This window comes from Pseudophryne corroboree, chromosome 4 (genome assembly GCF_028390025.1).
Source record: "Pseudophryne corroboree isolate aPseCor3 chromosome 4, aPseCor3.hap2, whole genome shotgun sequence".
NCBI classification, from domain to species: Eukaryota; Metazoa; Chordata; class Amphibia; order Anura; family Myobatrachidae; genus Pseudophryne; species Pseudophryne corroboree.
This window is the reverse complement of record NC_086447.1, coordinates 603,951,617-603,977,353: the sequence shown is the minus strand read 5'-3', so window position 1 is coordinate 603,977,353 and position 25,737 is coordinate 603,951,617. Positions and strand designations below refer to the sequence as shown.

Below are 25,737 nucleotides of genomic sequence, written 5' to 3'. Positions count from 1 at the left end.
ACCGACGGTCTAACCAGATCCTCAGATGTAAGATCAGGAAAAGAATCTCGCCATTTCGTCAAACCTGTAGTAATTGTTGATAAATCTAATTTTTTCCTAATGTGGTCATATAACACAGAGGTGGAAAGAGGTCTACCCTTATGCGTAATTATTAACATATTTAACGTATTGTTCTTTTCAGCCGGTGTAAGCTCATTTAACAACTTGGAGATGTAACTACGTACTTGAAAGTAAGCAAATGTGGGAAAGCTGAGGTTAGGGATTAATTCCTTGAGTCCGGGTAGAGCAATTATCGATGTATAATCCTCATTCAAAAGCTGATATACTAGACGTAAACCCTGGGAGTGCCCAGTTTTAAAAACTACATCCGTATTACCGTCTTGAAAATCACGATTTTTAGCCAATGGCAAAAAGAGGGAACGAGTGTTATTTAATTGAAATCTTTTACGAGCGGTACACCAGGCCATATAGGGGCATTTAACAGGGGATTTCCTTTTATCTCCTGGGAGAGGGAGGATATCGGTATGTGGAGAAGTGCTGCTAACGAAATTCCAGTGAGAAATGCTTGATCGAAGGTCTGATGTACATAATTATCGACGCCTCCCACCCAGTCCAGAGCATATTGTAAGTTAGAGGCAATAGCGAAGTCTTGAATATTTGGGAGGTTAATGCCCCCCAACAACAAAGGTTGCTGTAATTTAAATAAAGAGATCCTGGGGCGTTTACCCATCCAAATAAACGTTGTAATGGCTCTATTGGTAGATGTTATGTCTTGTTTAGTAAAGAGGTAGGGTAGCATCTGGACTGGGTAGAGAAGCCACAGGAAGGATACCATTCTAAATAAATAACAGCAACCAATGTAAGACAACGGTAAATGTTGCCATTTATCAAAGTCCGTTTTCATTTGATTAATAAAATAAGAGTAATTTGTGGAATATATTTCAGACAATTTCCCAGGAAATAGCAGGCCCAGATATACCAAATATTCTTGAGCCCAACGGAAAGGAAACGGTGAGGTCCATCCCGATTTAGCACTGGCATGAAATGCTAACGCTTCCGTTTTATTAAAATTAATCAAAAACCCTGATATCTTTTGAAAATCAGTCAAAATCATTTGCAGGCAAGGCACAGCCGTTTTTGGATTACTGATGTATAATAACAGGTCATCTGCGAAAGCTGAGACCTTGATTTCCGCATCCGCTAGCTGTATCCCTTTCCATGACCTATCCTTGAAAAAGGCACGTATTAACTGGTCTAAAGCCAAATTAAAAAGTAGTGGTGAAAGGGGGCAGCCCTGGCGTGTTCCTCTAAATAACTGGAAACAAGGTTAATTTAAGCAATTAAGTGTCAAGTGTGCAGTAGGGTGGTTATATAGCATTTGTAAAAGATCTATAAAGCCTTTACCTAATTGTTGTAGTTGGAGAACCCTATGAATATGGGACCAGGAAACCCTATCAAAAGCCTTATTGGTATCACAACTAACTATAATAGCTTCTTTATTGAGTTGATTAATACGATGTATGGCTGCCACCAACATACGTATATTGTGCACGGAAGTACGCGCTTTAACAAATCTATTTTGTGCATTCTTGGAAGAATGGATTATAAATGTTGGGCCATCAGTTTAGTGAACAACTTAAAATCTTGGTTTAATAATGAAATTGGCCTATAGGATTGCACTTTCATGGGGTCTTTCCCAGGTTTTGGAAAGACAACTATCCTGGCTTCCATAAATTGTGAGGGGGGCGCCTTCCCAGATAATAAAGAATTAAATAAAGATTTAAGGTAAGGCAGTAATTGGTCATGAATCATTGGATAATATTTGGGCCCCATATCCATCCGGACCCGGAGATTTACCTTTAACCAAAGATTTAATAATAGGGGACAGCTCTAAATCAGTGATAGGAGCCATTAAGAGTTCCCTTTCCTCAGGTGTAAGTACCGGCATATCAGCCAGCTTGAGAAATTGAGTAACCTTCCATAGGAAGGTTCGGCAGGGCAGTATAGAGGTGTTCATAGTATTTCTGGAACATCTGCAAGATCTCTCCAGGATCAGTAATAGATAAACCCGCGGGAGTATGAAGTTGTAAAATAGTAGATGGGGTGGCGTGAGAATGAATTAAATTAGTCAGTAACCTTCCAGACTTATTACAGCTACGGAAATATTTATTACGTTGGATATTATGGGTGAATTGGGCTCTCTCCATGCACAAAGTGTTATACAATGGCTTGGCAGCCAAATCCTTTTGTCTATTTTCGGCAGACTCATGTAAAAGTAAATTATCATAAGCAACAGTCAATTGCGTGCTATAATCTCAGATAGAAACATTTCATTTATTTTGTTTCATGGCCACATATTCCATTATTTGGCCTCAAACCACTGGCTTAGCTGCTGCCCAAAACAGGTTAATGTCATTGACATGTTCTTTATTGTCCTCAATATAAGTGAGTACTGCTCTCTCTAAATGAGAGCAAAAGTCCGTTGATTTAGTTAAATAGGAGGGGAATCTCCAATTGTAAGATGTTCAAGATCTTTGAGAGAGAGGGTGAACCATACCGGTGCATGATACGATAAGGTTATAAGATCATTACCTGATTCTTGTACTTTATGATATAGGGACATTGAGATTAGCCAGTAATCTATTCTAGAAGAAGTATGATGGGGGTGTGAGTAAAAGGAATATTCACGAGATAATTGATGTTGTCACTTACAGGGATCACATAACTGTAGACAGTCAGTCAGCATTGACATAGGGGAAGTTTACTTCCCCACACCACTCTGAGCCCTCCCTGAAGACCTATCCAATCCTCTAGATTGAACACAATTAAAATCTCCACCCATTATTATCTCCCCCACCCCCCAAGATTGCAATTTTGAGTATACAGCTGTGAAAAACATTTTGTTTTGGCTTGTAGGGGCGTATATCACAGCAAAGGTGTATATAGAACCAAACAGTAAGAGTTTGATAAAAATGAAATGACCCTCAGGGTCCGGCCACACATCATGTATAACATAGGGGAGATTTTTACGAAATAGAATGAGAACGCCTCTGCGTTTTGTCAAAGTCAAAAAAATATTGCAGTACACACATCACGTACAAAATACACACAGATGGCCTCCCTGCGTGCACTTTTTCTGTTGTGCGTGCGCATATCCGCAACTTGCGTATGGTCGGTCCCGCGTATTAGCGCGTGGTATGAGTATTTACGGTAGAGTTTGTGAACGCACGGAAGGCTATCAAAACACATTACATATTTAATCCACATAGTGCACAATGTACACATAGCCTCCCTGCACCACAGCAGCAAGTTACAACAGTTTAAATGGTTTCAGAACAAAGGGATTCACCTTTACAGAATAGGAGGGGACAGAACAAGGTTATAAGGTGGTGTTTGGTATCCAGCTGAAGGGTATTTTAAGGGTAACATTCCGGTGTTGGTTTGAGAAAGATCGCATGTTCCTGCGGATAGTTATGTGCAGGAGCAGAATATAGATATAAACTGTATTTACTGTACATTATGTATGCGGCGGGAATCCAGAGGAGACCACCCACAAGAGCAGTTGGGAAAGACATCGCCTACCTATTCAAACCGACCTATGACCTCTCCTGTACTGTAAATGTGCATTCCTGTGTCCAATGGACAAAGAGATTACAGTATCTATTGTATTGCTTTTTGGAAGAATTGTATAAAGAGAGCTGCTGCAGGCCTGGTCAGACACAAGACTCACAAAGTTATCTATCAGATGACCGAGGACCGGCCGTGTTGCGCAAACTTGTCCACTCACGTATGTACCATTGAATGTAGCCATTTACTCTGTTATATTGTATTGTATTATTTGTATTGAAACCCCCTTTCTCTGGCTGGGTCCACAGGATTATCCACAGGATAACATTGGGATATTGTCGAGCGACAGCGAAAATGGCACCAACACGGTCACAAGCTTTCTGGCCTCCCAGGATGCATTGGGGCCTCCACTATATAGTCCCGCCCACTGACTCAGTCAGATCAGTTTTTTGCTTGGTGCGGCAGGAAGCCGCATGGTCACAGGGCTGCTGTGAGTGCAGCCTCAAGCTTTTATTATTTTATTTTTATAGACTTACTATATTGTTTTTTGAGCGACTTCTCTTAACAGCGTCTTAAACGCATACTAGAAAGAGTCGCTCCAACAACTCCCCACCGGGTCGCAACAACGCTTACCTTCAGGTATCAGTGCTGTCTCGACGGGCGTCTGTGTCGGATGTTCTAGCAGGTCCAGCAGACGTAACCAGGCTGTGGCCGGAGACGGTGAGTCTATGGACTTCCTCTTACTAGAGGGGTCAGGACACAGCTACACTGATTTTGATGGAGACTACAAACGGTGTGTTGATGCGCCGAACATCTAGAGTGCGACAGCGCTACGCTCCGGGGATCATAGGCGCCAGGACTAGGTAGAGGCCGTGATCCTGGGAGTTTAAGTCAACCGGGGGATTCAGACGCTCTCTTGGCCGTCCCTCCTCCGAGTTCATGGCCAGTTCCCGCGTGTTTCTCGTTTCATGAACTAAATTACCTCACTTCCGGCTCAGACGCTACCACGAGGGTACTCGGTCGCAGCTTAGACGCTGCGGTTGTGTACACTGGAGATAAACCCGCCAGACCGAGTCGCAGGCCTTAGCGTCTGCATACACGTGGAAGTCGCTCAGCGTCCGTGTCCGTTGGTGAGCGTCCGTGTCCGTTATCAGTTATCAAGAGCGGCAGTGTACACCAGTAGCGTCTGAATCCACTCAGCGTCTTACGAGCGTATTTGCTTGGATATGGAAGTGTGGTGAGTCTTCCTGTATCCCGCTCTACGGAGGCAGGGTACACAGTACTAAAAATTCTCTCTACTACTTAGTATGCATTGTTAATTTTTAGTACCTATTGCATATGAGACCTGTATATTACTGTGTTTTCTGCATGCTATGTTGAAAAAAGAACCAGTTTAAAACAGAAGTACAATTTTCCTACTTATGTATAAGTTGTTATGGAGGTTGTATTCTCATATGGCAATGTCTAATGCTTTAACATGTGACTGACTGCTAGTATGTGTGCTGACTTTTCTGTGTAATGTCAGTCCTGTTCTGACCCTCAAATCAGGTGCACTGTGGTCAAATTGATCTCACCTCTATATACTGACATATAGGGTGATTTTCAGTCACAAATTGTGTAGTCAATAACAGGTTAATACCATGTCTGTGAGCGGCAAAAGTGATGAGGAGAATTTATCAAGCACTCCTACAGCTCTAACATGCTTATCTTGTAAGTCAGGGGTAATTGATATGAATCAATTGGTCACTTATGAGGGTTTGTGTGCAAACTGTTTCGCTTTTCAGCGAAGTAAAAAGCAGGAGTTGGTTCAACCACCAACAGAGCCACCATGGAATATGTTCGCAAAGACTCTGTCTTCAATAGCGGACAGGTTAGCTCCGGTAGCACCACCTCAACGGTTAGGTTACACTATGAACCCATACATGCAGCTCCCTTCCTATGGTTTGGTTCCAGTAGCTTCTACAAGCAACCAAGGGGCAGGTAAGACTAAGACAGATGCGTCTGTGTGGCAGACTACACAAGATGATATATCGGATGATGATGATGATACAATAGCTTCAACTCTGTATGATTATCAGTCGCAGAGCTTTAGTTCAGAAGATGTAGCTAAACTTATTAATGCTGTAAAGGCTGTTCTCTCGTTGGAAGAGCCAGCCAAGACAGTGTTAAAAGCAAAAGCACCTGTATTTAAAAGAACAACATCAGTGAAAGCTGAATTCCCAGCGTCAGATGAGTTGACGGAAATGATGGATGAGCCTTGGGCAGCACCCAGTAAAAAGTATAAGATTCCTAAGAAATGGGATTCTTATTATCCATTTCCTGCTGTGGATTGTTCGAAAAGAGAAGCTCCTCCAAAAGTAGATGCACATGTTCTGCGACTCGTGCATAAATCTGCTTTACCACTGTCATCTACCTCATTGAATGATGTCACAGACAGAAGGGTAGAGAGCCTGTTGAAAAATATTATATTTCTAGTAGTAGCAGTGGTAAGACCTGCTATGGCTTCGGCCTGGGTAGCAAAGGCAATGGGCGAATGGATAGAGGAACTAGAGAATGACATCCCTTCTCCTACTAGGGAGCAAGAGGATTGTTTTTGCCGTTTAAGACAATCTGCCCAGTATTTGGAAGAAGCAGCAATTGATGTAGGCACAGTTGCGTCTAAAGCTTCATCCTTGACAGTAGTCGCTCGCAGAGCAGTTTGGCTATGGACCTGGAAGTAGAGATGAGCGGGTTCGGTTCCTCGGAATCCGAACCCGCCCGAACTTCATGTTTTTTTTCACGGGTCCGAGCGACTCGGATCTTCCCGCCTTGCTCGGTTAACCCGAGCGCGCCCGAACGTCATCATGACGCTGTCGGATTCTCGCGAGACTCGGATTCTATATAAGGAGCCGCGCGTCGCCGCCATTTTCACACGTGCATTGAGATTGATAGGGAGAGGACGTGGCTGGCGTCCTCTCCATTTAGATTAGAAGAGAGAGAGTGAGATTGATTTGAGACAGAGACACTTGATTTACTGGAGCTTAGGAGTACTGTAGAGAGTGCAGAGTTTAGTAGTGACTGACCACAGTGACCACCAGACAGTGCAGTTTTATTTAATATAATCCGTTCTCTGCCTGAAAAAAACGATACACAGTGACTCAGTCACATACCATATCTGTGTGCACTGCTCAGCCCAGTGTGCTGCATCATCTATGTATATATCTGACTGTGCTCACACAGCTTATAATTGTGGGGGAGACTGGGGAGCAGTGCCAGTTATAGGTTATAGCAGGAGCCAGGAGTACATATTATTAAAATTAAACAGTGCACACTTTTGCTGCAGGAGTGCCACTGCCAGTGTGACTGACCAGTGACCTGACCACCAGTATAGTTAGTAGTATACTATATTGTGATTGCCTGAAAAAGTTAAACACTCGTCGTGTGACTTGTGTGGTGTTTTTTTTTTTATTCTATAAAAAACTCATTCTGCTGACAGACAGTGTCCAGCAGGTCCGTCATTATATAATATATACCTGTCCGGCTGCAGTAGTGATATATATATATTTTTTATATCATTATTTATCATCCAGTCGCAGCAGACACAGTACGGTAGTTCACGGCTGTAGCTACCTCTGTGTCGGCACTCGGCAGTCCATCCATAATTGTATACCACCTACCCGTGGTTTTTTTTTCTTTCTTCTTTATACATACATACTACATCTCTTTATCAACCAGTCTATATTAGCAGCAGACACAGTACAGTAGTCCACGGCTGTAGCTACCTCTGTGTCGGCACTTGGCAGTCCATCCATAATTGTATACCACCTACCCGTGGTTTTTTTTTCTTTCTTCTTTATACATACATACTACATCTCTTTATCAACCAGTCTATATTAGCAGCAGACACGATACAGTACGGTAGTCCACGGCTGTAGCTACCTCTGTGTCGGCACTCGGCAGTCCGTCCATAATTGTATACCACCTACCCGTGGTTTTTTTTTTCTTTCTTCTTTATACATACATACTACATCTCTTTATCAACCAGTCTATATTAGCAGCAGACACAGTACAGTAGTCCACGGCTGTAGCTACCTCTGTGTCGGCACTCGGCAGTCCATCCATAATTGTATACCACCTACCCGTGGTTTTTTTTTCTTTCTTCTTTATACATACATACTACATCTCTTTATCAACCAGTCTATATTAGCAGCAGACACAGTACGGTAGTCCACGGCTGTAGCTACCTCTGTGTCGGCACTCGGCAGTCCGTCCATAATTGTATACCACCTACCCGTGGTTTTTTTTTCTTTCTTCTTTATACATACTACATCTCACTGCAGTGCCACTCCTAGATGGGCCCGGTGTTTGTGTCGGCCACTAGGGTCGCTTATCTTACTCACACAGTCAGCTACCTCATTGCGCCTCTTTTTTTCTTTGCGTCATGTGCTGTTTGGGGAGGGTTTTTTGGAAGGGACATCCTGCGTGACACTGCAGTGCCACTCCTAGATGGGCCCGGTGTTTGTGTCGGCCACTAGGGTCGCTTATCTTACTCACACAGCTACCTCATTGCGCCTCTTTTTTTCTTTGCGTCATGTGCTGTTTGGGGAGGGTTTTTTGGAAGGGACATCCTGCGTGACACTGCAGTGCCACTCCTAGATGGGCCCGGTGTTTGTGTCGGCCACTAGGGTCGCTTATCTTACTCACACAGCGACCTCGGTGCAAATTTTAGGACTAAAAATAATATTGTGAGGTGTGAGGTATTCAGAATAGACTGAAAATGAGTGTAAATTATGGTTTTTGAGGTTAATAATACTTTGGGATCAAAATGACCCCCAAATTCTATGATTTAAGCTGTTTTTTAGGGTTTTTTTAAAAAAACACCCGAATCCAAAACACACCCGAATCCGACAAAAAAAATTCGGTGAGGTTTTGCCAAAACGCGGTCGAACCCAAAACACGGCCGCGGAACCGAACCCAAAACCAAAACACAAAACCCGAAAAATTTCCGGCGCTCATCTCTACCTGGAAGGCAGATGCGGAGTCCAAGAAAGAATTGGAAGCATTGCCTTTTGTCGGTAATATATTATTTGGAAAACCTTTATCGGATATCCTAGAATCTGAGGCTGAATCGAAAGAGGTCAGATTCCCGGCTGCTTATAACCCTAAGTCCAAGGGTTTAAAATTTCGCTCATTTCGTTGGCAAAGCGAAAGCTAAAGAGGAGCCTAAGCAACCCCAGTTTAAATCCAGGGGTAGGAAGCAGTGGGCTAGCAAAAAGCCAGCTTCCAAACCTGAACAGAAACAGTCAGCCTGAAGAGACGGGCCTCCGCCTGGAGGATTTCAGGGTTGGGGGCGCCGACTCCTTCTTTTTGCACACATATGGCAACAGTCAACAGCAGATGCTTGGGTGCAGAAGGTAGTATCTCAGGGGTATGGGTTCCCATTCAGGAGGCAGCCTCCTCAAAGATTTTTTTGCACCAGCCCGTCTCGTATAGAGTTGAAGGCCAATGCCCTGCAAGAAGCAGTCCAAAAATTACTGCAGTCAGGTGTGATTGTCCCAGTACCTCCATCACAAAGGGGACAGGGTTTTTACTCCAATCTATTTCTAATCCAGAAACCAAATGGGTCATACCGACCAATTCTAAATCTGAAAATGTTGAACAAGTACATATGGATCCTGAAGTTCCACATGGAGACGTTACGCTCCATAATGTTGGCTATGGAACCGGGAGATTACATGGTATCTCTGGATGTACGGGATGCTTACCTACATGTGCCTATAGGACTGTCACATCAGTGTTACCTCAGGTTTGCCATCCTCCAGGAACATTTCCAGTTCCAAGCTCTGCCGTTCGGGCTAGCTACAGCACCCTAGGGTGTTTACCAAGATCATGGGGGTTATGGCAGCTTGTCTGCGCAAATAAGGGATAAGAATATTCCCATACCTCGACGACCTGTTAATCTTAGCACAGTCGCAAGATTTACTGTTGAGCCATCTTCAACAGACGATAGTTTGTTTACAGAGACACGGGTGGCTCATAAATTGGGAAAAGTCGTCCCTGAATCCGTCACAGCGGATGGTTCATTTGGGGCCATATTGGATTCAGACCTACAGAAAGTTCTCTTACCAGAGAAAAAGATAGTCAAGGTGCAGGTCATGGCTCAGGAAGCGTTGCAAGCCCAGACAATGTCAGTCCATGCAGCAATGCGACTGTTGGGTCTGACGGTATCAACCTTCATCATGGTGGAATATGCGCAATTCCACTCCAGACCGTTGCAGCACCTTATTCTGACCAAATGGGATGAAAATCATCAGACGATAAAGAAGCAGATGATAAAGATTCCAGTAAATGTAAAAAGGTCTCTAGCGTGTTGGCTACAGACAGACCATTTAAACAAGGGGAGACCCTTTTGGATAAAAGAGTGGCAAGTCCTGACAACAGATGACAGCCTGCAAGGCTGGGGGGCGGTACTCTGAAGCCTATGGTTCCAGGGAAAATGGACCACAAGGGAATTTCGCCTGCCGATAAATCTGTTGGAGTTAAGGGCCGTTTACTTGGCTTTGGTTCAGGCAAAGGACAATCTACAAGGAAAACCAGTCCAGATCCGCTCAGACAATGCGACGGCAGTAGCATACCTCAATCATCAAGGAGGAACTCACAGCAAGAGTTTGATGGAGGAAGTAACTCCCATTCTAAAATGGGCAGAACTCCATCTCCCAGCATTGTCAGCAGTATTTGTCCCGGGTGTACTAAACTGGGAAGCGGATTTTCTCAGTCGGCACACCATTCAGGAAACCGAATGGGCACTACACCCAGAAGTGTTTCAGACACTGGTGAACAGATGGGGTCTACCAGAGATAGACCTTATGGCGTCTCGTCTAAACAACAAAGTTCCGAGGTACGGATCGAGAAGGAGCGGTCCTTGTAGACGCACTGTCAGTAGAATGGAGGTTTCAGCTGGCGTATCTGTTCCCGCCATTATCTCTGTTACCCAGAGTAGCGAGAAAGATAAAACAGGCAAAAGGAGCAATCATTGTAATAGCTCCAGCTTGGCCAAGAAGGCATTGGTACACAGATCTGTTGAGAATGTCCATGGAAGCACCGATACTGCTCCCTCAGTGTCCAGATCTACTAATGCAGGGTCCTTGTTGTCACAGTCATCTGGATCGCCTGTCTTTGACGGCGTGGCTGTTGAAACCTCTATCTTAGAGGCTAAAGGATTTTCGAAACAAGTAATCCAAACTATGCTTAGAGCAAGAAAGCCTTCTTCGGCCCGTGTGTATCATAGAATATGGCAAGCCTATATTCATTGATGTACTGGAAAAAATTTCAATCCGAGATCTTTTAAAGTAGCTAGGATTTTGGATTTCCTTCAAGCAGGATTGGATAAGGGGTTGAAAGTTGCTTCCTTAAGGGTTCAAGTATTAGCGTTAACTGTATGGTTTCAGCAGAAGATTGCTGATTTACAGGATGTACGTACATTTTTTCAAGGAGTAGTACATATTCAACCTCCATTTGTTCCTCCTGCAGCTCCCTGGGATTTGAATTTAGTTCTTACATTTCTCCAGGGTCCTCTGTTTGAACCACTTGAGAGAGCAGATCTTAAGTGTTAACGGTTAAAGTTCTTTTTTTACTGGCAATGGCGTCAGCCAGAAGAGTGTCAGATTTAGGAGCATTATCATGTAAGTCTCCTTTCCTAAGTTTTTTTCCAGACAGAACAGTTCTTAGAACGAGATCTAGCTATTTTCCAAAGGTGGTATCAAAGTTTCACCTGAATGAAGAGATTGTAGTCCCATCTTTTCAGGTATCGGGACTATCTGCGGGAGAAGCGTCGCTGGACGTGGTCCGAGCCTTAAGAATCTACATAGATCATACTAGTGCCATCAGGAAAACAGATTCTCTCTTCATCCTCTACGGATTCCATAGAAGAGGATGGCCTGCTAGTAAACAGACGCTGGCGAGATGGCTCCGAATGGTAATATCAGAAGCTTATTCTCATGCAGATCTCCCTATTCCGGCTAATGTCTCTGCACACTCTACACGTAAGGTAGGTCCTTCATGGCCAGCACAACAGGGTGCTTCAGCAGAACAGATATGTAAGGCAGCCACATGGTCTTCCATAAACACATACATCAGAGATTATGCCTTGGATACATTTGGCTCTCATGACGCAGACTTCGGGCGAAAGGTCCTCCTGTGCAATCAGGAGCGTCCCCACCACTAAAATGGCTTTGGGAATCCCAATGTTATCCTGTGGATAATCCTGTGGACCCAGCCAGAGAAATATACGTTATGGTAAGAACTTACCGTTGATAACGTGATTTCTCTTATGTCCACAGGTATCCACAGGGATCCCACCCTGACGCATCTGATTTGAGGATCTAGACAATCACTAAACCTCTTCCTTTTTGTATGGAAGGGTGTGCATGTGTGTTCTTATCGCCTAAACAGGTCTCTGCCTGATGTTCCTGCCTAAAATCGCTGTGGAAAGAACTGATCTGACTGAGTCAGTGGGCGGGACTATATAGTGGAGGCCCCAATGCATCCTGGGAGGCCAGAAAGCTCGTGACTGTGTTGGTGCCATTTTCGCTGTCGCTCGACAATATCCCAATATTATCCTGTGGATACCTGTGGACACCTGTGGACATTAGAGAAATCACGTTATCAACGGTAAGTTCTTACCATAACGTATATTTCAGCAATAGTCCACTGTGGTGTCGGAACCCAGCGGTAAAATCACAATTGGTGTCGTGTCTTCATTGCCCTGCTAAGGTTTAAAGTGTATTATCATTGCAATGCATTGCTGTAAAAGGTTTAAAGTGTATCTCTGGGTGTGTACGCGCTGTGAGTACTTTGTACCGTCAGCGCGGCGTTTGTACGCTAAGTCCGTACACAGAACGGGACTTTGTACGCTAATAGCGTACAAATTACGTAGAGTGTGTATTAAGTACAGCGGCCGCAGCGGCTCCATGGTAAAGTGTATTTAAGGTGTGTTTTAAGGTATAGCTTTCATTCCTAAGGATAAATCAACATTATCATGCGGTGAAAGAAGCCACCTTAAATTCCCCTATCCAGGAGTCTCTAAGCGTGTTAGGATCTTTAATATCACAATGTGTTTCCTGCAGAAATGAGATGTCAGGCTTGAGACGTTTCAAGTGAGTTAAAATCTTACGTCTTTTCAATCCCTCAACGTTCCACGAAACAAATTTCAGTGAGGACTGTACCCTAGTTGAGTTATTAATTGTGTGAGTCATATCTGCCCAATACCTCTCCTAGGCCATAACATTGTCAATAAAACTATTTGTGGTAGTTTCCAACCCGTCCCAGCGAGCGAGTTATGAAACAGTAATATAAACTTAAGAGAGTGTATCATACCTGCATATAAAACAGTTTTCCTAAAAATAAAAAAATAGCAATAGAATAACAGAGAAAAGTATTTTAAACATTTTGAGAACCCAATAAAGCAGTGTCACAAACTGCCTTAAAACAAGAAAAAATATGCGGTGCCATATGGGGAAAGTTCGGAATTTAAAAGTGGGAGTACAAAAACATTGTGAATATACAACAACAATGGGCTTACGGACAAGTCGCTGGTCTGTAAATCTGGTCGTAGAAGCCCTAAAAATGGAAAGGTTATCAAGAACCATTCATTATGTAACATAGACCAACCATCTTTGTCTATGGGCCGCCGTACTGACCCAAGGAATACGTAAACACAGAGCTGTAACTAGGTGTGTGACGATGGTGCTTTGCGCACGGCAGCACCCCCACTCCGCACAAGGCCACAGCCACTGTCAGCAATGCCAGCGCTATAGGGCAGTTTTACGCGTGGCGCTACAGGCAGTGAAAATGAGCGGGCCCCACAGGATGCGCTGTCTCTCACTGCCCTGTGCGTCTCAGCCAATACGGTTCCTCATTGCCCTGTCTCTTCATCCAATCGCTGGTGGCAGCGTCTCCTCTTCCAATTACCGCCGACAGCGTTTCACCCATCCAGAGGCGGACTCACAACCTCCCGCCCGTCACACCGAGCCAGACTGCTGTGTGCAGTGCTTCATCACCGGCCACCTGAGAGCGGCACCCGGGGGACAGGCTGAGGCCAGGGGTCGCCCGGCTGGGGTGAGCAGGAAAGCGGCACGTATGGTACCATATGTCAGGCAGGGATGATAGGAGTTTGGTCACCTGATTGCCCTCACGCAGGGTAGAGGACTCTGTTACCGTGTCAGGACAGGTGCAGGGGTGATGAGGGGGCAGGAGCAGGATACATTGGGGGAAATGTAGCAACCCTGTCCTGTGCAGCCGCCTCTCCTGCTGGCTGCTGGAGCCGCGATCTTAGGTCTCTGAGTCCCGCCGGCGCCTGCATCCCTCTACTGTCGCCTCTGCAGGGGACTCAGGAGTGCTGCCGTAACTGCCAGCTCCCAGGTCAATGCCTCCTCTGCCGTTGACAGCCTACTGTGGATGCTGGGTCACAGGCGAGGGTGAGTATATCACACTCTCTCCCTCCGCAATTTTCCGGATAGAGTAATGCAAATTTACGACCCAGTTCAAAGAGCTTTTTACAAGCAGGGGCGAATTCTCTTCTTTTCATGGCCACAAGGAATGAGAAATCTTGAAACAATAACAACTTATTACCTTGGTATTAAAGGTGAGAGCATTTCCGGTACGCATCCATCAGACGTACTTTGTCCGCATAATTAAGAATTCTGAAGATAACCAGTCTGGGTCTGTCTCGTGATGTTTGCCTGTCTGGGCCAACTCGGTGCACTCATTCCACTAGAAAAGGACCAGTTGAAGGCAAACAGTCCAATTCTAGTGGGACCCACTCCGTGACTAGTGACATAAGGTCGACATATTTGACTGATTCCGGCAGGCCGATGATGCATACATTATTCCGTCCTATTACGATTCTCCAAATCTTCCAATGTATCATAGATGGAGGTGACCATCTTCTCCTGTGCAATGAGTGTAGCATTACATGCCGAGAGGTTCATCCTCTAAATCTGAAATACGTTGTTCCGCTTCCGATAAACGCTGGTCATGTTGTGTAAGCTGGATTAAAGCTGAATCAATTGGATATTTTAACGGTGCCAATTTCAGGTCAAGTAACGCCGCAAGGATAGCGGTGAGCTCTTGTGTGAATATGGAACCAGCAACTGGGGAGGGCAACGGATCAAAATCACCGTCCCCTAAAGCGTCTCCGGGCCTCATAGCAGGAGACGATGGAGAGGAATTATATGCATTGCTTTTCCCACGTCCCTAATTCAGTTGGCCTCCTTTTAAGCCTTTCTGAGGTATAGCCACAAATGTATCCATGATCTCAATAATTATAGGAAAATTGTGTTGAGAATACCAAAATAGAAAATATAAAGTCCCGCTTGTTTCCGCAAAAATGGATTATAGCAGATGACAAAGTTACAGAACCTCAGTGTCCAGCCCCCCTGTCCAACAGCTGTGAGCAGGGCACTCCGAACTGCAATTTATTGTATAAATTAAATGACCTTCCACAATAGCCTTCCCCACAGAGCACCTGAATGTAGTAAGGTTAGGAGCAGAGGGCAGGCAAAGGGTAAGATTGTAGTGTAGGCACTTACCCAGAGATGCTACTGCAAAGGGTTAATAATGTTAATGGAAGTCCTGGAAGAAATGTCCCATCAGCATCGCTGTAGAAAGGCAGCCTGTGTGAGGGTGAGTGGAAACACCAGCCACTGCTGACTTTGTGAGGTGAGGCACGTTCAGCGGCAGGATGTAGTTCCGGCCTCCTCAGGACTCCAGACCACGGCTCCGGATCAGGCGTATGCCGTGATCGGCGGGGAGCGGATGCGGCACCCTACGGGCACCGCCAGCTTCCTCCGTAGCCCCCACAGCAGCAGCAGCGACCAGGTAGCTGACCCAGCGGCAGCACAGCAGCGGTAGGAGGCGGTGCCAGTCTCTCCCAACTTCAGGCCGCGGACCCGGAGCAATACATAGGCCGCGGGCGGCAGGGACTGCAGGTGCAGTCTCCTTCATTGGGGCAGGCAAAGCCGGCCGCTGATTCTCTCCTGGCTGTGCTCCGGTATCCATTCAGATGGTCGACCATGTTATGGTCGACAGTCATTAGGTCGACCACTATTGGTCGACATTGACATGGTCGACACATGGAAAGGTCGACATGAGTTTTTTTAACTTTTTTTTCTTTTGGGGAACTTTTCCATACTTTACGATCCACGTGGACTACGATTGGAACGGTAATCTGTGCCGAGCGAAGCGGTAGCGGAGCGAAGGCACCATGCCCGAAACATGGCGAGCGAAGCGGTGCACTAATTGGGGTTCCCCGTCACTTTCCGCAAAAAACGACACCCAAAAAAGTTAAAGAACTCATGTCGACATTTTCATGTGTCGACCATTTTCATGTGTCGACCATGTGTCCATGTCGACCATGTCAATGTCGACCAATAGTGGTCGACCTAATGACTGTCGACCATAACCATTCATACTGGAACCGCGTGCTCCTAGGTCTCGAGACAGGAGACCGGACCAGGAGTACAGCTTCACTGCGACTTCCCAGCTTGCCTGTCAGGCCACGCCCCTCTATTTGTTCTTAAAAGCATGCAAACCCTGCTTTCAGCCTTGGGCATCTGAGTGCTACAGCTCATGGACTCATTGAAATGTCTTTATGGGAATAAATTGTCAAATGTTGAGTGAGTGAACACTGCTTATTGTCCTCATGCCACCAGGCTGGCCCATCATGCATATTCTATGCTATTTTGTCTAATTTAACATTTGCACTATTTAGTGATAGGACGTAGGGTAAAGGGATCAGTAGGTTATGATGGTAAAATACAGTAATAGCCCTACCGTATTTTTCCACAATCATGAATTACCTATTGGGATTTTAATCAGAACATTTTCACCAATTTAAGATTGCGGTGCAGTTCGTGTAAGCGTATAGACTAACAGATGCAAATAAATCTGAGTGGCATGTCAGACAAACTCAGTGTAATCTGGGGATTTGTTTAATTATTTTGTTCCCCCTCTTGCTGCTCAGTCATTGCCTGGATGTCAAAAATCTTTCTTATTACGACCTTTTTTAATAGTTTTATAATATTGTTGAAAACATACTGTAGTTAACACCTTGTGTAGCGTTAACAAAAAGTGCCTGGATGCAATACGAGACTATATCCATCTTCAGGTAATTGTTATAGTGGTGATGCATGTTATATCGATGGCTGTCTCATGTATGATCCTCCCATTGTTTCAGAGGTGATGGTTTTTATGTTTTTTTGTAGGTTTAAAGAAATAGCAGGAAGTCTGGAATCTGCATTACTTGCGCCATTAGAAGATACTTCAGGTATAGTCTGCTTTTATTTAGTTATGCAAGAAGCAGCTGATTTTAATTGTTTTGCACTGTAGTCTTAAGGGAGGTACACACGGAGAGATCCGTGCTTAATTTCTAAGCAATCTGAGCAGATTGCTTAGAAATTAAGCACGGATTTCTCTGTGTGTATGCCCCACAGCAATAGCGATGCGCGGCGCTCTCGCCACCACAATCTAGCATCGCTCCTTTCACCACTGCTGTGCGTTCTGTGCTAGATCGTTCAGCATACATCTCTGGGAGAAATCTCCCGGTGTGTATGGGGCTAAAGGGGGGTACACACGGAGCGATAAGCTAAGCAATCTGACTAGATTGCTTAGATTTTCAGCAAGATCGCTCCGTGTGTAGTCCTAACAGCGATAGCGATGCGCAGCCCCGCGCATCGCTATCGCTGGTGCTAGATTGGCCTGCATGCAGGCCAATCTAGCGGGTTGCTCACTTCACCCGCTGGGTGAAGTGAGCGGCCCCCCGTCTCCCCCCACACGCTCAGCACAGATCGCGCTGTGCTGAGCGGCAGGAGAGATGTGTCCTGAGCGGTTCGCTCAGCACACATCTCTCCTGCATCGGCCCGTCTATATGGGCCTTTAAGGGCCAGATTCAGTTAGGTCAGGAAAAATTTTTGTAGCCTCTGATTTTTATGCCCGGAGCTATTCAATAGCAAGCCCTTTTCCTTGCTTAGTTTATCTACTTCTAACGTGTTAATCCATAGCTTCCTGGATAAGTACCCGGTGGTATAAGTAGCAGTGATAAGGCAGAAAGCCTAGTTACTGCAGATTTCTCCTCCTCAGATTAACATAAAAAGAAGCATTGTCATGCATAATAGTGTTCACGCTAGGCTGTTTTAGCAGGATGCCAACTGCCTTGCGGCCACAGCATTAATAGATACAGTGTGCATACACACAGCATCTATTCAGATTAAAGGGAGAGCTTGGGGGAAAACCAGCAACTCCGCAAGAGCTGGGCATGCCCCATCAGTGACTATGACAACTGGAGCATGTTCCAAATGTGATGTTGAGGGGGCTGGCCCAGCCCCAATAGTGATGCTGGCATGGCTGCTCGACCCCCCTTTTCCGGCTTGCGTGAACACAGTGCACCTGAAACCCTTGCGCCCTGCCCGCATCACATCCAAGCGGGAATACTACATAATACTCTGCGAATAAATCTTCCAAACAATGTACGGCCATGTTAAAAAGGTGCTGTTGCCTTCTACAGGAGCTTTCATTGTCAAACGTCATTTGTTTTACATTATTTTGAAACCGTATTCCAGCTATCGCATTGTATCTAAGCACATTTATGTATTGAATACTGTTTTTTTTTAATAATTGTATATATATATTTTTTTCCCTTTCTAGCTGGGAATGCATATTGTCTTCGCGCTTCCCATATTCTGTGGACCTGCCTGAATGCATGCTGGTCTGATCAAATCTTTTTACTGCCACTTGCTCACCGTTTCTGGAAGCTGACCCTTCAACTGCTCTCCCGCTACTGTGTGTTCATTAAAGAGGTGAGGAATGCTTTGGTAATGCATGCTTTATATTTATTTATAAGTACTCCACATTTATACAGTTGGCTTTCCAGCTAGTGAAAATAGCTGTCTTCACACTCAAGTCCCCAAAGTCTTTTAGAATCTTTTCTGAAGTCCCTGATAGAAATTAAAATATGGGTTATGTCTTCTTGTTTTTACAGTGCATCACATTTTTTAAATATGGCAAAAAGTAAAAACAAGTCTCCCAAAATAATATTTTCTGCTGCGGGGTACATTGGTTTCCACAGGGAAACATCGGGGTGTAGAGATGGATCTTGATCCAGGCACCAACAGGCTAAAGCTTTAGACTGTCCCAGGATGCATTGGGGCCTCCTCTATAACCCCGCCTCCAGGTACTGTGAGCTCAGTTTCGAGTTGGTGCTCTGCAGAACAGGTCACTTAACAGGGGGGCTGCACTGGGCAGCCCTGAAAAAGCTGTTATTAGAAGACTACAAGGGCCGCAGCACTTTCATGTCAGGGTGACATTCTGTGCTGCGGCTCCATTACCTCCCCAGCGGCGTTGCATACTCCCTCTGGCTCAGTTCCCGAGTACTTGCGGCGGGGAAGCTCCGGCATGGGCACACGGTCACAGTGCTCTCCTGGTTCGCATGGCTGATACGAAGGGAGGGAGGTTAGAGGGTCCCCCAGGTGGGACCCGCCATTAAATCGCGTTCCGATCGCAGTCTAGGGAGACCGACTGTGATGTTGGCGTGACACTATCACCAAGCAATGACCCCACTATATCCACCAGGGCATAGGAGTACAGGTCGGGTGTACTGATGCCCACTCTAATAAGACTCCATAGTACCAGGTGGTGAGGACCAGCATAGGGGAGAAGGTGCTTGACCTGTAGCCCCTCCCCCAGCCCAGGGCGCCATCTACTGCTAGTGTTCCCGCCCTGGAGCTGCGTCACATTCTCCCTCACTCCCTGACTGAGACGCTGGGCACCATCTTCTAAGCATACTGCAGCTGCAACTGGTCTCTGGGACTGCAGGGCAAGGTCTCCCTTATAAATCCGCCTGTACATCAGCGTCGTGATTTTACAAACACTTAAGTATTCTACATGTCGATATAAAGACAGCGTTCGTTAAGAACAAGTGTACCTGTGCCAGAATATATTGTACGAGTATTCTGATATATACATCTGGTCTGAGACTGCGCTTTGTTATATAACACACTCAATTGTACTGGCCATGGAACCTGGAGACTATATGGTATCCCTGGATATACAGGATGCTTACCTGCATATACCTATTGCCATATAGCATCAGCAATATCTGCGATTTGCTATTGTCAACCTCCACTATCAGTTCTAGAATCTGCCATTTGGACTGGCCATGGCTCCTCTGATCTTCACCAAGATTATGGCCATGATGATGGCTCATTTCCATCGCCAGGGAGTCAGGATCCTGCCGTATCTGGATGACTTGCTGATTCTGGCAAACTCCCACGATGTCCTCCTCAGTCATCTGCAACTGACTGTAAACTTCCTACAAGCCCACGGGTGGTTCATCAACTGGAAGAAATCCTTGCTGGTCCCAGCTCAAAGCATGGTGCACCTGGGGGCACTGCTGGACACACACAGTCAACGGCTGTTTCTGTCTCCAGAGAAGGTCCTGAAGCTTCAGGACAGGATCCGATACTTCCTCTCTCGCCCAAGAGCGTCGATACACTCGACGATGCAAGTACTAGGCCTGATGGTGTCAGCTTTTGATATGGTAGAGTACACTCAATTTCTTTCCCGTCCTCTGCAGAGGTTAATCCTTTCCAAGTGGGACAGCCTACCTCATCGGATCAGGTCTCACATGGTCTCCTTGACTCCGGAGGTTCGTCTGTCGCTGACCTGATGGCTACAGGACCAGCAGTTGAGCAGGGGCCGTCCTTTTGAATCCCCAACTGGGTCCTACTGACTACGGATGCCATCCTGAGGGGTTGGGGCGCAATGTTGGAGCAACACTCTTTCCAGGGCCTGTGGACCAAGGAGGAATCTATCCTTTCGATAAACATTCTGGAATTGCGGGCAGTGTTCAATGAGTTGTCTTTAACCCTGCCTCTCATACAGAACAGGACTGTTCAAGTACGGTCAGACAACGCCATAACGGTGGCATACATAAACCATCAAGGAGGCACTCAAAGCCGCATGGCAATGATGGAAGTGTCAAAAATACTTTGTTGGGCAGAGCGCCATCTGCCAACGGTATTGGCAGTGTACTCAACTGGGAAGCGGATTTCCTCAGTCGTCCGGACGTGCACGCCGGAGAGTGGAGTCTTCATTAGGAAGTCTTTCAACTCCTAGTGGATAAGTGGGGCCTACCAGATGTAGACCTGATGGCGTCTCGACACAATCACAAATTTCTGGTCTTCGGATCAAGAACCAGGGATCCTCAAGCAGCGTTTGTGGACGCACTGGCAATTCCATGGAACTTTCAGCTGCCCTACATGTTCCCTCCAGTGGCACTCCTGCGCAGGGTACTACGGAAGTTCAAACAAGAAGGAGGTATACTACTTCTAGTCGCTCCAGCGTGGCCCAGACGGCATTGGTTCTCAGACATGCACGGTCTATCGATAGAGCGTCCTCTTCTACTTCCTCAATGCCCAGACCTCCTCATTCAGGGCCCTTGTGTCTACCCGGACCTGGCCAGACTGGCTTTGACGGCGTTGCTCTTGAAGCTTCACTCCTGAGGGCCAAAGGATTCTCTGAGGCGGTTATCCAAACTATGCTGAAAGCCCGCAAACCGGCATCTGCGGGGTTTTATTACAGGGTCTGGAATTCTTACGTCACTTGGTGTGCTGCTAAGAATTACGATGCATACAAATTCAGTACTTCCAGACTTCTGACTTTTCTGCAAAAAGGCCTGGACTTAGGCCTTCGTCTGGCTCCCCTCAAGGTTCGTATTTCTGTCGGTGTGGTTTCAGAGAAAAATTGCATCTATTCCTGACATTCATACTTTCACTCAGGGTGTTTTACGGCTTCAGCCTCCCTATGTCCCTCCTGTGGCTCCATGAGATCTGTCTGTTGTCCTGAATGCCCTGCAAGAGTCTCCATTTGAACCTCTTGAGTCAGTGGACCTTAAATGGCTCACGGTCAAGGTCCTGTTCTTACTGGCTATTGCTTCTGCTAGGAGGGTGTCAGACCTGGATGCTCTGTCCTGTCGTCCACCCTTTCTGATATTTCACCGTGACCGGGCAGTTCTTAGAACTCGCCCTGGTTATTTAAATAAGGTGGTGTCCTCTTTTCACCTTAACCAAGAGATTGTGGTTCCGGCCTTTTGGGGGTCATTCCGACCTGGTCGCACGCAGGCTATTTTTTGCACTGCTGCGACCAGGTATTCGCCGCCTACAGGGAAGGGGGTTAGAGCTTTGCAGGGTAGCGATCGCTTGTGCAGAGAGCTGCACAAACAAAAAGTTTGTGCAGTCTCTGCACAGCTCAAGACTTACTCAGCCGCTGCGAAGAATCTTCTTGGAGCTGGCTCCAGGATCCCTGCTTGCAAACGGCCGGACACTCCTGCGTTTTCTTCGTCACTCCCAGAAAACGGTGATTTGACACCCCCGGCCGGCCTCTTCCTGTCAATCTTCTTGCGTTCGCTGCTGCGAACACTTTCTTCGTTCTTCTCGTCGCTGCCGTCACCGGGCAGCAACGCACCTGCGCATTGCGGCCCGCACACATGCACTGTTGTGACCCGATCGCACGGCTGCAAAAAACTGCAGCGTGCGATCGGGTCGGAATGACCCCCTTTATCTCTTCTGATTTGTTCTCCAAAGAGCTGTATTTGGATGTGGTGAGGGCTCTTCGTATTTATGTGGAGAGGACTGCCTCTATCAGGAGGTCAGCTACCCTTTTTGTTCTTTTTGGTTTTCACAAACGTGACTGGCCTGCGAATAAGCAAACATTGGCCCGATTGATAAGAATGGTGCTGCTATCAAAGCCCATCCTACTCTAGGTCTGTTGGACCTTTTTGGGACGGCCCACCAAGGCGCATCCGCTGAACATTTGTATGGGTTTGTATAGCATTAGCCGCTAGTCCCTTCTCCTGTTGTGAGAACGTGGTTCTATGTGACTAACATCTACCTTCTCTTTTACCTGCTCCTGCATTGGACTGGTTAACGAAACTGAGCTCACAGCGCCTGGAGGCGGGGTTATAGAGGAGGCCCCAGTGCATCCTGGGACAGTCTAAAGCTTTAGCCTGCTGGTTTTCCCTGTGGAACCAATGTACCTCGCAGAAAGAGATTTAATCATGGTAAATCTACCATAAATCTCCTTTTTATCACATGAAACAAGTGTTACTTTTTATCTGCAGTCCCTAAACTGTTCGCTGGGTAATTTTGGTGAAAACAGAGATCACTTTAGAAGCCGTACACTTGTAAAAGGGCAAACATTAATCATCTAATCCTCTAGCACAAAAGTCTGCATTGGCCTTACTCTCATTTCAGATAAATATGTACTGGATGTTGCTTTCAGCAATTACATATTATAATTCATCTCCATTATACAGTTTTTTTCTATTTGTGTGTGTGTTACCAAGGTTGTCATTTCACTCCAATTTGGCCTGTTACATCTATTACCTTGATATCATTAATTACTTTGCAGATGTACCATGCTGTATGTGACCATGTCACCATCCCCTCACCAGCCCCACACAGGCTGCAAGATATTTTGGGTTTTTATTCAAAATAGTAGTGACCCTGTGTTCCTCATTATTTTATGTATCCAAAATGTATTTAAGGATGATAAAGTTGTAGCAAAATCATTAATGTTTTCAAAAACAAACAAACAATTTAGATTAACTCCTTACTCTGCGGTGGCCAGTGTGGATTAAAGTGCTCCAGTTGCGGTGAAAACTGGATTGTAGGTGTGCTGCTGGGTCTCTCACTGTTGTGGGGCTGAGGCAGAAACCCTTCTGAAGAGCAGTGGTGGAGTTTGATTGGCATACTTCAGCCCCAGTTAGTAGCCACAAATCATCTCTGTGGAGGTGATTTCAGCTTGGAGGTGGTGCTGGACCATGAAGCAGTGACTCTGATGTTGGTTTTGGTGTAATATTTAGAACTGAGCCCCCCTTAACCTTGCAGTTTTGGGGGATAGCAGAAACCCACACCCGTGATACTGAATACAATGTTACATGGTCCAGCCTAGACTTATATAGTATACATTATATACAATATGTTGTTTCAAAAAAGGAGTTTTGTTTGTATGTAGGGAGGCAGGAATCCTCTACTTGCAATCATTGGATGTGTGTGGCCTATTTCACCTGTGAAAAGAGATCCTGCTTTCAGCCTTTTTGTATTATTTTCACTACCATGACTTATCTGTTCTTCAGTGTGGGTTTTATAATTACCTCTGAATTTTATCATCACCTGTTCTCTTTAGGTACAGGTCTCTGCCTTTTTCCTGCTCTGTCAGCAACTGGTTAGTTCATTCAGACATGGTACAGGTGCTCCACGTTTCTGTCCTTACCTGGCGACCTTGTTGATTATTTTATTTCTCTGGCATCCATAAGGGATACTGGGGTTTACTTAATACGATGGGTATGGAAGGGGCCAAAGGAGCCGGTGCACTTCTCCAACTGGGTTTGCTGGCTCCTCCACTCTATGCCCCTTCCACAGGTAGTTTAGAAAAAAGTGCATTCAGAAGAGGATGCACACTCTGGAAGCTCCAGAGGAATTTTTCTTCCGTTTATTTTAAACTTTATTATTTTCGGTATGCTGTTTGGGCAACAGTATCCCTGCACCATGAGAGTTTGGGGGGCGGTTACCGGCCTCTGTAAGGCGTCAGAGCCACTTCCCCGCTGCAGGACCACCGCCCTGAGAGGTTGTTTGTACCGCAGGTCGCAATCACAGCACGCCGCACACCCTGAAGGTGAGAAGAGTGGTGAGTACAAACCGGGGGACCCGCTAGGGGTGTCCCCAGGTTCCTGGTGCGGCACAACACAGGAGCGGCATACGGGACCCTCCACGAGGGGACCCGCTATAGCCCCCCTATGTACACTGGCAAACTGTTAGTGGAAACTAACAGCCATTGTAATGTTTGCACAGTATAAGGAGACTTTGCCAGTATAAAAAAATCTATGTAGCTTTGGCGCCATTACAGGGGGCGGAGCTTACTCAGAGCGGGACCAGCAGCATTTTGGCACCTTCCTCTGCCTACAGCTGCAGCAGCAAGGACACACAGCCCCTCCAGACACGCCAGGATACACATAAAGGGGTGTAAAAATGGGGGAGAGCTGCTCATGCACACTATATAGTGTCCTAAAAAGGACAATAATCCGGTTTTCACTGTGATCTATCTATTGATACAGCTGCAGTCTCACTGAGCTTGACAAGCTTGGGTGTGCTATCCCCTTCTCACTCTGTCTCCTTCCCACATACAGTAAGGGCAGGCTTGCTATCTACAATACGTGTGTGTGTGTGTGTGTGTGTGTGTGTGTGTGTGTGTGTGTGTGTGTGTGTGTGTGTGTGTGTGTTTTGTGTAAGCACCATGGTTAAAAAACAATTATGCAGGGTATGTCACACCAGATATATAGCTGAACCCCTCCCCCCCCCTCCCTCCCCGGGTCAGGTCCTCACAAATGCGGGCTGACTGATAAACTGTCAGGATTTGAGGAGAGGGAAGAATTAGATCCCACTGCAGAGGACTCTACTTCTGCACAGGGTATTGAACCCCTTATACTTGCTGTCAGGGATGTATTAAAAATCCCTTTGGAAGACGCTGCCTCACCGCAGTCTTTTTCCTAACTCAGAAAAAGCTTAGTGTCATTTTCCTGACTCTCCGTAACTAGATGACATATTAAGCAAGCCTGGAAATATCCTGAAAAAGAAAAAAAATAGGTTACAAAAAGTTTTTTTCACACTTTCCCCTTTGACCCTGTAGATAGGAAAAATTGGTAAGAACCCCCAGCCGTAGACATATCGGTCTCCTGCCTCTCAAAAGAGGTGGTACTACCGGCTCCTGGCTCTTTTCCCTTGAAGGATCCTGGGGATAGGTAGATAGAGACTACACTAATGTCTATTTACAGCAGCTGGCGTATCACAGAGACCTGTGTTGGCAGGTTGCTGGTTGTCGCATCCCATACATACATGGGCGACTCTAATTCAAGTGGGCCTTGTGGGAGATATGCCCCGGTCACTACGGTGACCCTCTTAAATCACATTCACGACACTGCACGCATCCTGTGTGACTCCTTCAAGAAAATAGGCACTATAAATGTTAGGACTACTGCCATGGCATTGTCGATGCGCAGAGCTTTGTGTCTGTGTTAGTGGCTAGCGGACGCAGATTCCAAGCGCAGTGTGGAGTCTCTTCCCTTCTTTGGGGAGTGGCTAT

The 25,737-nt window shown here is 46.0% G+C and overlaps 1 protein-coding gene across 3 annotated transcripts in view; it reads left to right on the top strand.

Annotated features, from left to right (window-relative positions):
- Positions 1-25,737, top strand: part of COG2 (component of oligomeric golgi complex 2) — a 199,487-nt gene that overhangs the window by 107,254 nt on the left and 66,496 nt on the right. For all 3 annotated transcript variants that reach the window (XM_063917580.1, XM_063917579.1, XM_063917582.1), the window contains exons 11-12: positions 16,809-16,870; positions 18,247-18,398. In XM_063917580.1, coding sequence (XP_063773650.1) covers positions 16,809-16,870; positions 18,247-18,398 — 214 coding nt within the window. The remainder of the gene's footprint in view (positions 1-16,808; positions 16,871-18,246; positions 18,399-25,737) is intronic.